We start from the raw sequence: 19,122 nt of genomic DNA, 5'->3' as shown, positions 1-19,122 counted from the left end.
ACTGTAGTTTTCACAGTAGTTTCGCCAGGTTTACGATGAGTTTCCAGCATCTCAGTTATTCTTCGTTGCCGAGTTTCCTCATCAATTTCTTCAGTTGTGATAGGTGTACCTTTATGAACATCTATTGTAGTTTGCACAGTAGTTTCACCAGGTTTACGATGAGTTTCAAGCATCTCGGTTACTTGTCTTCGCCTTGTTTCCTCATCGATTTCTTCAGTTGTGATAGGTGTGCCTTTACGAACATCTATTGTAGTTTTCACAGTAGTTTCACCAGGTTTACGATGAGTTTCAAGCATCTCGGTTATTCTTCTTTGCCGAGTTTCCTCATCAATTTCTTCAGTTGTGATAGGTGTACCTTTACGAACATCTACTGTAGTTTTGACAGTTGTTTCACCAGGTTTACGATGAGTTTCAAGCATCTCGGTTATTTGTCTTCGCCTTGTTTCCTCATCAATTTCTTCAGTTGTGATAGGTGTACCTTTACGAACATCTACTGTAGTTTTCACAGTTGTTTCCCCAGGTTTACGATGAGTTTCAAGCATCTCGGTTATTTGTCTTCGTCTTGTTTCCTCATCAATTTCTTCAGTTGTGATAGGTGTACCTTTACGAACATCTACTGTAGTTTTCACAGTTGTTTCCCCAGGTTTACGATGAGTTTCAAGCATCTCGGTTATTTGTCTTCGCCTTGTTTCCTCATCAATTTCTTCAGTTGTGATAGGTGTACCTTTTTATTAACATCTACTGTAGTTTTCACAGTTCTTTCACCAGGTTTACGATGAGTTTCAAGCATCTCGGTTATTTGTCTTCGCCTTGTTTCCTCATCGATTTCTTCAGTTGTGATAGGCGTACCTTTACTTTAACATCTACTGTAGTTTTCACAGTTGTTTCACCAGGTTTACGATGAGTTTCAAGCATCTCGGTTATTTGTCTTCGCCTTGTTTCCTCATCAATTTCTTCTGTTGTGGTAGGTCTACCTTTACGAACATCTACTGTAGTTCTCACAGTAGTTTCTCCAGGTTTACGATGAGTTTCAAGCATCTCAGTAATTCTCTTTTGCCTCGTTTCCTCATCAACTTCTTCAGTTGTAGTAGGTCTTCCTTTATGCACATCTACCATAGTTCTCTCAGAGGTTTCACCAGGTGTCCTCACAATTTCTGTGGTTTCAGTCCTTCTTCTGATTGTCTCAGTTTCTGATTCTGATGTGACAATGGAAGGTGGTCTGTCTGGGTGTATCAAAATTCAATCTCTTCTGGTTTCCGTGGACCCGTGATCAATCCATACTCAGCACGCTTGCTTCCTCGCGTAATTTCAGACCTTCAATAGTCTCTTTTACAGAGGTTGTGGTCTCTTTTCCAGTCTTAGGAATCTTTATAGGAACTCCATCAGTCCTCTGTCATCTCCTTTGGTTATTTCAACGGTAGTTGTACCACCAGGGGGTGGAGGAGATGCTGGGCATGGCTTAGTTGTGATAATGACTTGACAGAAGGTTGAAACCATGCCGTACTCATTGACTGCTCTGCATTCAAATTCAGCATGATCATCTGGTACAATAACAGTTATGTGCAATGTGATGACACCTTCTTCGGTGTATGTGCTTCTGAACCGTGGTCCCTCAATTGGCTTACCTGATCGGAACCATGTGATCTTAGGACGTGGTTTTCCTATGATTTTGCAGCGAAGTACTACCTCATCCCTTTCGTAGACTTCCACATTGGTGAGTTCTTCTATGACAATCGGACGTTGTCCTTCCGGTTTTGTGGTTGTTGTTGTAATTTCCTCCACAAACTCCTCTGTCTTCGGTGGTTTGGGGAATTCTATTACATGTTCAACTGTTGGTTGTTTTCTAATCACATGTTCCTCTTCAACAACTACAGGTGCAGGTGGCATCTCGGTAGCCTCCTTCCCACCTCTTTGATCTCATGAACAACTTCAGATTCCCTCACTACCGGTTTAGGTTTTGGCTTAGGAATCCTCTCCAGTGGTGTCACATCAACTGGAGCATCAACTGTACGTCGTTCTTCTGTAAATTCTTCAACCACAGTCTCGAAAAGCGGGTAAAGTAGGCAAACGTGATGCTGGTTCACGAAGGGTGACCTTACCTACAAAGATTAATATCACATCAAAATTATACGCACTGAGTGGCTGTAAAAGCTGTTGAATTCCACAGGCATGCATGTTGATCTCCATGTGTGCGTATTCCTAGTCCTAAGCTCTGTTGCCTGGCAACTATACAGAATAACTTCAATCTTCATTATACCACTTGGAATATTGGCGGGGAAATCAAGTGACATAAAGAGTGAAGATTGCCTTTGGCAGCCATTAAACAAAGCTTAGGGCTATCTACTTCCACTGGAATTCTTCACAATGATTAAGCTTCCGTCCACTGCAAGTAAAACTGTCATTAACATATGTGACATGATCAAGGGGAATGAGTCACATGTCGACCCTGGTCGAAAATGAGTTTTACATATGTTTCTAAAGAGGACATTTGGAGCTTTCAGAAACTGAAAACCCCAAGTTGATACGACTTCTCTTTGCAAAGTTACGTCACTTTATCAATCGCTGAAAACAATAGAAAACTAAAGAATTTTAACACTTTCTTTGCCAATATCTCAAAATCAATGTTAGCGACATCCCACTCATTCCCTTGATCGTGTCACATATACAGTAATCCTTTAGAATACCCTACCATTTTGAAAATTTATTGTACCTGTGTATGCACACAATTTTGTTAAGTCCCTCACTGAATACCATGGTAGGGTTTTCTGAAGGAATGCCGAATGTACATCTACATTGTATTATATACACTTTGGGCACTTCAAGAGAGCATAACTGTTTCAACCATGATTATCTAGAAGTTCCAGATTAAAGGCTAAATTGGGAACTAGGTATCAGTTCGAAAGAAAGAAAATAAAATTGATTCTAAAACACATATCTTAACCATCTAGTTTTGAATGAAACAGTTATTATGGAATCACTCCATTCTTATACATTGCACAAGAAGCTGCATTAAGCATACAAATGGGTTTGGTTGGTGTATTTTAAGGTGGCATGCAGGATCACTGCAAGTGGAAAATTTTAGGCATTGTTTTGTTTTGTATCTTTAAAACTAATAATGATAAGTACATAAAAGTATTATAAGGAAATGATGCAAGGAATCCAACTAGTACAGAAGATTTCTGGAGTCCACCATAACAACTTACTCTAAAAATCCAAATTGACAAAAATTGCATATTTGTGTTCTAAAGACATAAAACTAGTAACAATTTTCTCAAATTTTTGAATTTTTTCTTCATTTAAAAAATATTCCTGAAAATATCCATAATTTTGGTCCAAATTGAAAAAAAACCCAGCAAATTTTGATCCTTTTTGACCCATATTTTTAAAACGAAGATAAAATTTGAGAAAACCGTTACTAGTTTTGCGAAAATTGCATATTTAGAATACAAATTATGCAATATTCGTCAATTTGGATATTTTAGGCAAGTTATTATGATGGACCTAAATTGGCATGGAAAAGTCAATTTGGTGCTTTTCTCAAACAACTGCTAATTTTTGCACAAATCTGCAGTTCTAGTTGGATTCCTTGCATCATTTCCTTTCTGAAAATTGATACTTCTATATATATCCTTATCATCATTACTTTTAAAGATACAATACAAAACAATGTTTAAAATTTCCCACTTTGAGTGATCCTGCCTGCCCCCTTAAGTTAAGGTAACATGTTTTGGAAAGCCCCACTTTTAAGGAGCATTCCAAGTTTGTCACCAGGAATCTGAAAATACACCCAACCAACTCCTTGTCACTTTTGCCTTTCCTTCTTGTGTCAATTATAAGAATATGCTCTATATTATGTAATACTTCATATAAACCATAATTAGAATCAGTGCCACATTTTAAACAACAAAGCAATAATGTATTGCAGACACAAATAAAAGTATACGCTTTGCATCCAAGATTCCTTCTAAACTCTTTGTGTAAGATGCAATTGAAATACTTTTATTTGTCTCTGGTGATAATAAAAATCACAAAGAAAATAGCAGTTTGCATTATGTGTTCAAAAATCTATACTATCACACCTGCAGAAACAAAGCAACACTTTGATGTTAGGCATAATATTGTAGCAAGTATGCTAAGGCTGCGATCACATAGAAGTATACGGTATACAGTATTTGGTATGACTATTTGCTATACGATAATACGCTCATCCGATCAGGCTGAGTTCACATAGGAGTATACTATGTGAACTCAGCCTGATCGAATAAGCGTATTTTGTATAGCGAATACCGTATACTTCTATGTGATCACAGCCTTATAGTGATTGCCTGAAAAGGAATACAATATATAATATTTCTGATATCAAGTGCATCATCATTGGGTGCACTTGTATTACCATATAGTTTAGAAACACTTCATAATAAAGTTTTGCTAAAAATTTCACTATACAGTACCTTGAAATGAGAATAATACAATTTTTTTTCAACTTCAAACATATGAGACGGATTGGCACACGATCATTCAACACAGATACAACACCACACACGCCCAACTTCACAAACACAAATGCACAACACATGCACTTTCACCCCCACAAATACTTGTCACTCACATGTACACATATATACACACTTTAAATACTATAAACCTTATTAACAAAATACACAATGTCACAATGCCTTTAAAAATAACCATTTAAAATACTTAGAAAACATACAATTTACTACCAAATAAAGGCGAGTGTATCCTGAATTTAAGAGCAACATAGATGTAAATAAGCACAAAACTAATTCCTCTGATAAAACTTGCATCAACATGTCACCAGTTTCTAGTGATCATAAACAAGAAAACCTCTTCTAAATGTAGTCATTACATCCACTCTTTAGCTTAACCCTCTGAGCACTACTTGCCGATCTAACATTGCCCCTGATTAGTCAATTACATGATATCTTTACTTTAATCACCAATCAGAATGGAGCTTTGCAAATAATTCACCCCAATTTTTTTCTGTGGTGAAATTATTCTAACAATTTTGCTGATTGGGCCAATTGATAATGAAAACTTCTTTTTGGCCAATCGGCAGGTAGTTCTCATGGGGTTAACATAATCAAGTCTTGAATGTATAAAATAATTTAAAAAAAGGCAGTATTGGCAAATAACATACATTTTTGTAGAAACTGATTAAGTACCAATCATTTTGATAAGTATAAACACAATTTTTACCTATCAAATGAATTGCACTGGTGTTATAATGGCTCGCCAACCCGTAAGTTTTGGTTAGGCCTACAAAAGAAGAATATTGAATGGCGGATACACTAGCCTTAACACATAAAATACCGTAAAAATTCATTTTGGCCTTCTGAGCATCTCCTCATTCAAATGTGTTGTTTTGCTGTTATTGTATTGTTGTATTTTGAATGTAATAAAGATTGATTGATTAAATAAGCATATGTGCCTATTAACAAGTTACTCAGACAAGAACGAAATACAGATATTTGTACATTAAAAAAAATGAAAAAGTTTAACAAACTACCCTTAAATTTGTTCTTGTCCAAGCAGCTCGTTAATAGGCACATATGCTTATTATCGAATTTTTACAGTATATATAAAATCAAGCAAAATAGTTTAGTTTCCTTTCATTGCATCAATACACAAGAAGGTGCGGCTCTTCCATTGGACTATTCCAGTTGAAATCCATACACCCCCTGTGGAAAACATGACCCTAATCTCTCACACAGGGGTGCAGATTTCAAATGGAATTACCCATTCAGGTAACCCCATTTGAAGCTCACACTCCCTGTGTGGGAGATTAAGGTCATGTCTTCCACAGGGGGTGTATGGATTTCAACTGGAAAAGCCAATTTTGCTTGATTACACTACATAAACACAGCCTCTTTAAAAACACAGATACAATAAACCATATTAAAAATCTGAAACTGAAACTGAAAATAACAAGAAAAATCAAAAACAATAAAAGGTTATGATACAATATAAACAGGCAACAAATTATACACAATATACATAAATAGCTCACAAGGTATGACTTAGAGTCAACCTGCGAATCTCACCTGGTACGAGTTCATCCACCAACTCAGGCTCAGAGAGCACAAGAGTTTCAAACTCACGCTGAAGTGTTACCGGCTCAAATGGAGCTTCCATCACTACTGGAGGCTTCTCCGGTTCTGTTAGAACTGGTAGTGGCTTCTCCTCTTCAGGTTTGGTCACAGGTATGACCTATAAAATAAATGTCAAGACAGAATACAAATGACATACTTGGAAAAAGTAAAGCACCAGGCCTATCTGCAGGAGTGGTGGTGGTGGGGGGGGGGGTATGGCTGCACCTCCCAAATCCACAAAGTCCATTATCTGCTATTTTGTCAAATAAACAGATCCAAACATGGGAGAAAACTGACATAAGGTCCACTTTTTGGTGATAAGGCAGTCAAAATGTCCAAAAAAGGCACTTTTTGGAAGTCCCCACCCCACAAAAAATGAATTCTGCATAGATGCCTGTGATGCACCAATATCACATCCTAGAATAGCAATTTCAACTCAATTAACAAAACAAAATTAAAACCATTTCACATACATTTACAGTGTATATTGCCCAAGTACATCATTTACAAAGATTATAACCTTCATCATAATTATAAGTTAATTTAGGCTTGGAATTTCTTCATAGATACCTTGAATTTATTACTAAATTTACTCTTGTTTTTCCAACTGAAATACATACACCCCCTATGGAAGATAAGACCTCCATCTAACACACAGGGTGTGTATATCTTCAAATGGAGTCACCCATTCAGGTAGCCCCATGTGAAATTCACACTCCCTGTGTGGAAGATTAAGATCATGCTTTCCATAGGGGGCGCATGTATTTCAACTGGAATAGCCCATTTCTAAGCTTACCTGCTCTTCTTTGATTTCAACTGGTATTGGCACTGGCTTTTTAGGAACCTCTGGTTTCTTCATAGGAGTAATAGGTTCCTCTTCAACCCGTGGGGTTGGTATAACCGTAATAGGCGGAGGTGGTGTCGGCTCGACAAGAACCTCCGTCCTCTGGGACGGTAGCATTTCAATGCTCTCTTCGATCATATCTCGTGGATAATCTGGGGTTTCAAATTCCACTTGCTCATAGTGTGTTGGTTTTGGACCGACAGGTTTCGGTGGGATTTCCACCGTCACGCTGGCCGATTCCGAAGCCGAATCGTCCCTAGATATTGTTCTTGTGATAGTCTTAGTTGTTTTTCTTGTAATAGTTTCTACTATATCTGTACCACTGACTACTCTATCCACATAGTATTCACTCTCCGTCCAGCTATCCTCTTCAGGGATTGATGTGGACAGTAAGCTAACTTCGCGTTGATAGTCAGGGACTTCAAATGTGATGCGTACGGTTAGTTCAGCATATGAGACGGCTTTGCCGAGCTCATTCACAGCTTTGCACATGTATTCTGCTTCGTCTATCTCTTGGACATCCACAATAGTCAATATACAGGTTCCATCCTGTCTATATGTGGTAACATGCCGATCATCTTCAATTAACGTTCTACCATCTTTGTACCATGTAACAGTTGGTGGAGGTGCTGCGCTAACACGGACTTTGATTGTTACAGTTTCACCAACAAGGACCGTCTGTGGCTCCATAGGCTCCACAAATTTCGGTCTGCGCATACCGTGTTCGACAATAACATGTTCGCGGTGTTTGCGATGTCGCCTCTCCACAGTTGTGCGGATTGGTTTCACGACCAAATCGGCATAGCTTGATATGGTACCATATGGATTGATTGCACGGCATTCTATTTCAGCTGCGTCTGTGCGCGTAACTCTGTGAATAGTCAGAGAACAATGTCCTAAATCATCAAACTGTATGGTGTATCTATCGCCAGGCTGGACCTCAATGCCATCAATAAACCATGTAATAGTCGGCAATGGGTGACCAGTGATTCGGGCATCGAATCTGGCAACACTGTTCTCCAACACCTCAATGTCCAATAGGTCATTCAGGAACCGCGGTGGTCTAGTATGGATGACTTTTTCAGTGGAAGTATACGATATCTCTGAGGGCGCTTCAACATCGCTGGTTACTGTGGTTGTTGTGGTGGTAGTTTTCTTGACACGACGTGTCGTATCTTCTATCTCATCTAGGGAAGTCATTGTTGATGCTGTTAGAACAAAAATAATGAAATATTGTTAATCTTCCTACTAAACACATAAAAAAATGTTCCCACTTGTTTCATTGGCCATAACTTTAAGCATGATTCTTCTTCTTTTGTATGTTCATGTACAACATACAACATATACCAAAGTGCAGTTGTACTGGGTTGCAGAATTGTACAGATAAAAAAAATCTTCCAGGGATCACTAAATGGATGCTTCTGCAATGACTCCTGAGGAACATGTAAGTACATCTATCCATGGTGGGGTTACCAGCACATACCTCTACTCCCTCTGCGCGGCAGGTAGTACTGGGTTATGTACGTCATACCAGTTGCAAAAATACATACTTGACCCATCAAACTATTAATAGAAGGAGAATCCATGAACCCCGTTCGCTTTGTACTATGATTGTTATGAGTCGATACCGAGCAATCAGGTATGAATGATGATTTGCTAAGCTTCTTATCTATTGAGCTTGGCTGGTTATGAACCACCGTTATTGCAATGACATAATTTTTACCCACAAAGCATTGTGGACGTGACCATAAAAAGTGGAAAACAATTTACTTCTGGTAATTTTATAACGCTAATATTTCTTATGGCCAAGCTTGGCGGATCGTAGAAATAACATTGCCAGTCTCGAAAAACCTTTCCAAATCATTTCCACTGGTTTAAAAGTCCCACAAACATCCCCCAGTATTACTAATTACGATCAGAAATAATACATAAATTCATCGTAACTTTAGAAGGAAATGAGGGAATTCGATCAGGTTTTCACTAGTAATAATCAACTTGAACTCTGAAACACAATAACGCAATCAAAGAACATGTGACCGATGCAAATGGGCCTAATGCCATCCATTTCTGGTACGGGTTACATGGGTGGTTGGTTTAAATTTAAAAAAATTAATAGACGATTGATATGGTCGCATAACGATGATAAACATCAAAGGCCGTGTTTGAGTGACTGTACTGATTAAATCCATTCAAGCGTTGAATAGCGTAATCTGCTTAACCCTATTGAGTGGATTAGGTTTTTTTTTGTGGAATCTCCTTCTATTAGTAGCTCGATGCTTGACTTAATGAGAGAATGAAATTTGGTGCAATTCAAAAGTTGCAGTATCATTTACTCTGAAATTACATGCTTAATACTCTACAAATTGAAGAGACCACGGTCAGGGATGGTCACTCCAGGTGTGTGGAATTCAAACTGCAAATATGTTTGAATTTGTAACTTTTTAAATTGCACCAAATTTCATTCATATCGGATCCTCTTAGATAGTGAGAACCAATCAGAGCAAAAATAAGTGTATTAATTGCATGGGCGCACACTCCTTGTACTCTGCATAGTGCTTCAGATGTGTTCATTTTTCTTGTGGCTTGATGAATTTAAATTTGCTTGAATTTCAAACATTTTTAGTGACCATTTTGTTATGAAAGTAGCAAAAATCAATGGATAATTCTTATGTATGAAATAGCTTAATAAATGTAATCGTACTGAGATATGTTGATGTGTCTAATGCTTCCCCCCTCCCCCACCCCTGCAGGGATCTTGGGGCAGGGCTCTTGCATTAGTTGCATCAGCATCTCAGTACATGTGTATTATTCTGTACAATTTCATTCAATTTATAATATTGAGAAAACTTACGATAAACGGTGATACGGCAAGTGCAAGTTGAAGATCCATACATATTGGTAGCTCTACACGTGTACTCTCCCGTATCTTGTGGGAGCGCTATCTTGATCTTCAACGACACTCGATTACCGTTGATTAAGTACTGGAAGTCTTGTGAATCCCTGACCAATGTATCCCCTTTGTACCAAGCGATATTGGGGAACGGATGTGCTGAAATTGTACAGCTGATGGTGATAGTACCACCTTCAGTAACCACTTGATCGCTGAGTCTCTCTCTGAACCGAGGTGCTTCAGGTTGCACTTCTGGGAACAGACCAATGTTAATATTGATATTGATCGGTGGAACAGGCACAACGGGGTATCGGTGTACTACCAATGCGCTCTCTCCACCGGGTGGGCCTCCACCGCCGGGAGGGCGGCGAGGTGGTCTGCGACCATCATCACCGTCATCTTTGGTTTCTTCTGTCACTGTCGTGGTTGTGGTCTTACGAGTGTAAGTCCTTGATTCGTGCATCTCGACATCGGATGTGTCGCTTGCTGCGGAGATGCTGATTGGTGTAGTGTGTCTTGCAGCATGGTGGATTATTGGTCCCTTTTGTCTGTCGGTGCTTATCAAACGCACGTAAGGACCCGGATTCTTGTCCATGCCAACTCGTAGTCTCATCTGATGTGAAGAATCGCTTAGATCACTGTCTATTGTACCTTGAACTGTGAACAAGAAAAGAATATGTAAACGGCAAGTTAAAGATGGGCAAGTTAGAGATAGGCGAGTGGCAAATTTCTTGAATTAGAAGAACACATCAGAATGAATATTAATTTTTGCTGATTAACATAGTTTGTGATCAAACAAGTCAGCGTTGCTTGAAAATGAACAAATGAACATTGTTTGGCTAAATCAATCTCCTCATCAATTTATGATTCATCATTCATATAACCAATTGATACAAGTGGTACCTCAAATTTCACAATTCAAATTATTCTTATATTAATTTTAAGAGTCTGAACAAGATCTGAAATTTCTGACCTATAGGAACTAGCTGAGTTGACCCAAACTCACCCAAAAGAATATTAAGAAATATAATGAAAAAAATTGTGTCTTTATCTCAACTAATAATATTATTCCATAAAAAATCTTTTTACAAACATGAAATCCTTGAAATAATACTTGATACAATGTTGGTTATCTTCAGTAGATAGCAACATTTATAACATGATCTGATATTGGTTATCCTCAGTAGATAGCAACATTTATAACATGATCTGATATTGGTTATCTTCAGTAGATAGCAACATTTATAACACAATCTGATATTGGTTATCTTCAGTAGATAGCAAAATTTATCACACAATCTGATATCAGCTATCTTGAGTAGATAGCAACATTTATCACATTATCTGATATTGGTTATCTTCAGTAGATAACAACATTTATAACACAATCTGATATTGGTTATCTTCAGTAGATAACAACATTTATAACACAATCTGATATTGGTTATCTTCAGTAGATAGCAACATTTATAACACAATCTGATATTGGTTATCTTCAGTAGATAGCAAGATTTATAACACAATCAGATATTGGTTATCTTCAGTAGATAGCAAGATTTATAACACAATCTGATATTGGTTATCTTCAGTAGATAGCAAGATTTATAACACAATCTGATATTGGTTATCTTCAGTAGATAGCAAGATTTATAACACAATCTGATATTGGTTATCTTCAGTAGATAGCAAGATTTATAACACAATCTGATATTGGTTATCTTCAGTAGATAGCAAGATTTATAACACAATCAGATATTGGTTATCTTCAGTAGATAGCAAGATTTATAACACAATCTGATATTGGTTATCTTCAGTAGATAGCAAGATTTATAACACAATCTGATATTGGTTATCTTCAGTAGATAGCAAGATTTATAACACAATCTGATATTGGTTATCTTCAGTAGATAGCAACATTTATAACACAATCTGATATTGGTTATCTTCAGTAGATAGCAAGATTTATAACACAATCTGATATTGGTTATCTTCAGTAGATAGCAACATTTATAACACAATCTGATATTGGTTATCTTCAGTAGATAGCAAGATTTATAACACAATCTGATATTGGTTATCTTCAGTAGATAGCAAGATTTATAACACAATCAGATATTGGTTATCTTCAGTAGATAGCAACATTTATCACACAATCTGATATTGGTTATCTTCAGTAGATAACAACATTTATAACACAATCTGATATTGGTTATCTTCAGTAGATAGCAAGATTTATAACACAATCTGATATTGGTTATCTTCAGTAGATAGCAACATTTATAACACAATCTGATATTGGTTATCTTCAGTAGATAACAACATTTATAACACAATCTGATATTGGTTATCTTCAGTAGATAGCAAGATTTATAACACAATCTGATATTGGTTATCTTCAGTAGATAGCAACATTTGTAACATAATCTGATATTGGCTATCTTGAGTAGATAGCAACATTTATCACATTATCTGATATTGGTTATCTTCAGTAGATAGCAAAATTTATAACACAATCTGATATTGGTTATCTTCAGTAGATAGCAACATTTATAGGATCTGAAAGAGACTATTTTCAGATTATCATAGGACTTTGTTGTTTTTTACCAGGGCTTTTAAAAAGTTTTAATATTTGGTTAATACAAATATTACTATTGGAATCTTACAGTGTAAATTTGTTTACAAATTATTCTTATTTTGAAATATACAAAGAACTTGTTTAGTCATTACTAATTTAATGTCTTTTCACAATTTTGTGTTTATGTTTATGGGGTCAGATTCAACAAAAAGTTTTTTTTTTTAATTAACACAAAATGTATTGATACTACTTTCCTCTAATACTGTTGGCTAGTAAACATGAATCCAAAGTTTTCAATTGCCCACCACATTCAATTTAATTTTTGCCAAAATGTACATTATTTTGAATAACATGCATTTTTTCTTTAAAAAGATTTGGAGTATCTGTTCCAAACATAACAGTTTCAAGTTAACTGGGGTAGAGTATAGGCTTAATAATGAAATATTAAGTATCCCTCATGTTATTTGTGATCCAGTTGTAAAAAGAAATGACCATTCTTGCAAAGCTTGGAAAGACTTTCATAAAAACAATTTCTAACTGCTTTCAGATATAATCAAAGCATGTTTTAAGCCAATACAACAGCTTGGACTGGTGCGATATGAAATTTTACATAATAACGAATAATGAAAAGTGACCTCATCAATTATTCAGTTGTCCAATTGGAAACTATTATGATCTGGGCTAATGATCAATTTCCATTAGCCTTATCTGTAATGTATACTGGTCAAAAGAGAGTTTTTTAAACTCTGCCATTTAACATATTGAATTCATTTCTGAGAAACTGCAGTCGGCATAGCTATGTGAAATATGCATGCAAACTTCCCAACACAAACCCTCACAATGGATTTGGTAAATAGAATTAGCCCCTGGATTGTAAAGACATTCATAATCAAACATTAACCATTGAGTGACCTCTTACAAAACAAAATAAATTCAACCTGTTGAATACGCTCATTAACTGTTTACAATAAAATGCCCTTATTCTTAATGTATGCTGGTCAGTGGAGAGTTTAATGTTCAAAAGTGTGGATCCAACTCAAGTTTGGTTTTGGTGGGGGTGTGCCACTGAGAATTTGAAAGTGGACCCACAATATACCAATTTTTCAAGAAATTTGGACCTATCGATATACCAAAAGTCAAAATATTCGGCCAAATTTAACCTAAATTGTCTTAGTTTTTACCAATTTTCCCAACTGTTTTGGGGAAATTAAAAAAATTGTGACTAAATTGAGACAAAATTGGGTTATTTTACGAAGGAAAATCGAAAAAATATTGGAAAAGGGACCATCCATATAAAAAGGGGTCATTGATATACATTTGTACCAAAAGGCTGAAAATGCTACCCATGTTTGCGGCATGTCCCTGTATGGTCATTTGTACAAAGTACCCCCCCCCCTGATCCAGCATAGCAGTGGCATAGGCAAGAGTGGGCAAAGGGAAGGTACTGTCTCCAGTTAAACATCTTGTCTCCCCTCTTTCCCCCTATTGAGCTGTATTCTACTTGTTAAGATGATTGAAAATAAACTACCTTCTAATGTAAATTTAACAGTAGTGCCATGTACACATTGACACATCCTTTTTCCTAACGCATAAACAACACTTTACAACTGGTATGGATGTGCGAGGCATAATTAGACAACCTGTTGTTTAATTTCATGGTGTATAATTTTGCATAATTAATCACTGATCACAGGAGGTATAATCTGTTCTATTGTGGTGTAATTACCGGTACAAAAAGTAAGCAATGATGCAGTCATTTTTGGGTGCATCAATATTTTCACACTTCTTGTGCACTTCAAGCTAAAATAAAATTTCACTTTAAACAAAAATATATTTTTATTCTTTAAGTTCACATGAAAACTTTTTATGAAGTCTAGATCTGAATAAAATTAAAAATTAATAATTTCAAATTGTTATACTATGAAAATTTAAGACAGTAAAAATTATCACTTTCGTTGTTGTCTGTTCTTTTGTGTTTTGATTATACATGTAGTTACTTGTGTGTAAATAATACTACATTTGTAATTATCTGTTTTGAGTAATTACCCTAACAACCGATACTTCAAAACTGTAGTACTTGCTAATCAATATGGAAATTAAGGCTATGATTAAATAAATTATCTGTCTTTATGAACAGATACAAGTGATGCGGTTTGCTACTGTTAGAAACTAGATTAATTTGAACAGTTATGATGGGATTTTACTCAGGCCTGTATGTAGGATTTATTTTTATTTGGGCAGGACTCTCAAAAATGTTTCGCATGAAAATTGCACCTACACATATTTTTTGGCATAGCCAAGGGGGTGGATGGGGAAAAGGGGGTAGCTGTCCCCTATAAGATGTATCCCCCTGTGGGATGCTGACCACCCTGAAATGTAAGATTTGTAGGCCTTTTTGTGTTTTGCAGCCCATTTTTGACCATTTTCCTCACATTATATATCTTCCCTTGAAAGTTGTCTTGGCCCCCCCTCTGAAAAAGTCCTGGCTTTGCCACTGGCCTTTAGACATAAGGCCTATTAGGTCTACTGGGATAGCCTGAATTGCTAACTGGTTCTTACCATATAAAAAGGAAATTATAGTGCCTATGTAGTATTCGGGATATACTATAAAACCTGAAATTGCTGATTCGCTCTGGACAGAGAGCGTAGCTACAAAACTAGTATAATGTTGGTAGCTTTTGCCATTTGATTGATAAGATCATCAGGCTCGTAAAAAGAGGAAATAATCCAGAAAGGTCCACTGTTTGCTAAGGTAGGAGAAAAATCGACAGGAAGTCCACTTTAGTTCAAAAAGTCCCCAAAAGTCTGCACCCTGCACTTTTCATTTGAAAATCATCCACGTTTTGGCAATCCCGCACCCCAAAATAAATTCTGCGTATAGGCATAGATAAGATCAAATAAAACCAGAAATATGACAGCTTTACATCCTGAATTGTAAACTTACTCTTGACAGTGAGCCTAGCCACTGAGCTAGCCTCTCCAGCAGGATTGGTAGCTTTCACCATGTACTGAGCATCATCATCAGGCTTCACGCTGCGGAGCTCTAGCCAGCTACGTCCTGACTGCTCTATCTTGATGATGATACGGATGCCATCAGGAGTTAGCTCTTTGCCATTCTGTGATAAAAAGGAAACAGAAACATGTGGTCATGATACTCTCATCTTTATACTTTCACCGACTTTTATTCACTTTTGTCCAAATTTCAGTTAAAAGTGTGTGCACATTTTATAAGAAATCTTCAGATTACCCATGCACTCCCACCTGATCAAAGTGTAGTTGTATGCACTCCCACCTGATCAAAGTGTAGTTGTAAAATTTTGTGTTATAGGGAAGGGTACATGTAGTAGCACTTTCAGGCTGTGTTGCATATTCGAAGTAGTTCTTACGATAAAACATTTTTCGTTTCTTTTTTTGCAAGTAGTGTTGCTATTCCGTTGTTGATGTTACCAAACCTTGTGTGTGGTGATGATTTTAGTGATTGTAAATTACATCTTGAAAGTACAGTAATATTTTATACATGATCTGTGGTTGTATTTTGGGGTTTTCTACACGGTTCAAAAACATCCCCAATTTGAAAATTCATTAAAGAGGCAGACAATGTCATTTTTTGAGAATGTTAAAACAAATAAGAATCATCATTAGCCTTTGAGATATATGGTGGATACAATAGGATGCACGAAGTGGGAAAAGACTTTTGAATTTGCTGGGTTTTACCCAGATTGAAGACTGCCCACCTTTTGTGTACGCCATACTTCTAAAAGGCAAATTTTCATGAATGTGGACGTTGTAAAATCTCCTGTGTTATTAAACACAGGAGATAATAATGAAGGCCCTTAATAATGAAGGTTGTGCTATAATACATCTTATACCCCCATGAATTTAGAATACCATCAGTGTCTATAGCAGTTGGGGTATAATGCCCACTTTTGGTTACTCCTTATATATTTTACAAGTTAGGAAAGTTTTGTACGGCGATTTTTAAATCATACTCATCAGTCGCCGTGGTGGTCATGGATCACAGCTCACATATGATCTTGGTTTTAGTGATTTTCTTTATTAGATAAGGTGAAGAGGTGAATGCCCGGGGTGAATGTCTCGGCGTTGCCTGCCAAGCAGCCAATCAGAAACTTTTAGCGAGTGCGAATATTCGTTCCAGTTGAACAAAATCCAACTTGAGTAAATTTATTGCACAAAGGTTTTATCGTGGAGATCGTAAAATTCCTCCTCAAGGTTTATCACGGAGAAAATTTTGTGTGCGCAAAGTGGAGTATGAATCAGGCTTAAGTCAGTTAGAGCCACAGATTGCGGCTAAGAGAAGGGGTATTCATGTGTTGGGGAAAGCCTCAAGCTGTCTGTAGCACATGGGCAAGTGTGGACAAATGGAAGGGATGGAACATACCAAAATGTCAAATAAGTAACTTTGACCAAAATTGAGGTTTACCACATCTTGGCTTGCATATGCTATGTCTGGGTCGTTGAACTGGTGAAGTCAGTACATCCATTGAATAACATTTTTTGTTTCAATAAAAGTTTAACTTACTTAAAGACCCATTCAGTGATCCCAGTGCAAGTGTAAAAAAATTTTTAATTGTTTATAAATTGCTTAAAAGTGAAGGATAAGTCATTAAAATTGTCTTTGGTATTTTTGAAGTAAAAAAATGGCCAAAAACAGCAGTACTAACGAACTTGAAGCCCCATTCAAATACATGTAGCTAATTTAGATACTGTCAGTATCTAAATTACAGATGCGTGTAAAATGTCTTATTTTGTCTTAAATACACAGCTTTTGGCTGAACCACTCACAGGCTATGTTAGCACATCTATGACAATGACAAAGGTACCAAAATCTGAATTTTGATGATTTTTACGATCGTCCGGATGAGCAAATCACTGAATGGGCCTTTAAAATGTTACATTTAATAAAACTGACTTATGTAAAAACACACTGGGTGTACATTCAAAACAAGTAGTTCCTCCAACAGTTATTTGGGACTTACTAGTTTAGCAAGTCACATAAGCACAATAACGGCATATTTTTTGCATTTTTTTCCTGTTGGTTCTCGCACTAAATGGTAGCCCCCATACAGCATTCAAGCTGTGAGGTGATTTCTGTAAAATGACTTGTTTAATAAACATTTTGGATTCAAAAAAGAGAGATAAACCATATAGAGATACTACCAAAGGATATTTTGGTAATCTGGATGAAATTGATAATCTGGATGAAATTGTTGACTTTTTGAGCCATAATTTGGCAACTGCATGATGATAAGGGGCCAAAAATTGCTTCCCCCCTCTTGGCCTGCCAAAAAATACTCCCCCCTATCGGCCTGCTAAAAATCTTTGCCCTTCCTTTGCACATGTTAAATTTTTGCAAACCTTATATGGTCTAGATATATGTTGCAAGTGCAGCGAGCAGGAAAATAAGCAAATTTAAGCATTTCCGCAATGTATTCCAAAGCCTTTTTAGAGCCATTTATTTAAATGGGACCCCATGAATGTGTGCCAAAATTGCTTGACCCCTCTCGGCTTGCCAAAATTGCTTGCCTCCCCCTTTGGCTCGCTAAAATTTCTTGCTCCCCATTTTACCCTCCCACCAGGGCTCATAATTATTACACAGCCCCTAAAGTCAGGTAAATTGAGCTTGCATTCCAGGGCCTTTTTCTTCATAATTATTGTATATTGAGTTGAAAATGGGGGCGCTTATTAAGAACCATTTTTGCAAGTCCTAAAGGCTTTTGGGTGCGTTTGTTAGGATGAATAAAGTAATGGCTGATGGACAGGCACAGCCAGAGTATTGGTTTATTTAATGCTTTAAACTGTATAAACAGTCTTACCTTAAACCACTTAACACTAGGCCTGGGTCTACCAGTGATAACACACTCAAATCGAGTTGTTCCTCCTACGAACACATCTTGGCTGGTGATATGTGATGTAATAGTTGGTGGGCTGGTACGGCCAGGTCGCTGGTCTAGGTGGTTTGTCTCTACATCAGTGGAGTATTCTACTTTGACCGGCATGCGGGTTGTGGTGCGCGATTGCACCCTCTGGATTTGTTCCGTGTCGCTGTAGGACATCGGGGCAGGTGCTGTCGGAGCTGTGACGGGGTTTAAAATTAAGTACGAAATAGTTAGTAAAATACTAATAAATTAATAGACTGAACATACCGTGTTTCGTCAAATAAACTCCCGGGCGTTACATTTTCCACGGGCGTTTATTCAAGGTCAATTTTAGAACGATAATTCCCGTTAAAATCATTAAGTAAACTTAAAACTCACGCTAAAATGACGAGCTATGAACTAGAAACACTGACTTCTGGTTCACTTCCGGGTTTCCAATCCAGATTTTCGCCCAAAAGTGACGCTATTATCAACCATGTGGGCAACTTGGTAAGCTTACTACACAAGATAGCATAGAAATATCGGCATTTTCTTGGTTGAAAAAATTGGTGGGGGCGTTTATTTGAGGGGAGGCGACGAAATACGGTATTGATGGAAAATAAAAACTAGATTGAAACAGTATTCAACTTTCTATTATGCAACTTTAATTTTGGTAGATATATTTGATCTGTAGTATAAGAAAGTTTTATATGACAGTTGAGGAACTGTTTTAATCTAATTTGTATACCATTTTCACATATCATACATGCAGCATCAAACAAGAGTTAGACTACAGTAGCATCAAGAACATGATATCATTCTTT

The 19,122-nt window shown here is 36.9% G+C and overlaps 1 protein-coding gene across 1 annotated transcript in view; it reads right to left on the bottom strand.

Moving 5' to 3' along the window:
- Positions 1-19,122, bottom strand: part of LOC140167512 (titin-like) — a 281,497-nt gene that overhangs the window by 245,966 nt on the left and 16,409 nt on the right. The window contains exons 3-7 of the mRNA XM_072190818.1: positions 18,257-18,516; positions 15,367-15,538; positions 9,809-10,504; positions 6,910-8,165; positions 6,066-6,231 (exon numbers count right to left, since the gene is read on the bottom strand). Coding sequence (XP_072046919.1) covers positions 6,066-6,231; positions 6,910-8,165; positions 9,809-10,504; positions 15,367-15,538; positions 18,257-18,516 — 2,550 coding nt within the window. The remainder of the gene's footprint in view (positions 1-6,065; positions 6,232-6,909; positions 8,166-9,808; positions 10,505-15,366; positions 15,539-18,256; positions 18,517-19,122) is intronic.

The sequence above is a fragment of the Amphiura filiformis genome, chromosome 13 (genome assembly GCF_039555335.1).
Source record: "Amphiura filiformis chromosome 13, Afil_fr2py, whole genome shotgun sequence".
In the NCBI taxonomy this organism is placed as follows: domain Eukaryota; kingdom Metazoa; phylum Echinodermata; class Ophiuroidea; order Amphilepidida; family Amphiuridae; genus Amphiura; species Amphiura filiformis.
This window is presented reverse-complemented; position numbering and strand designations above follow the sequence as displayed.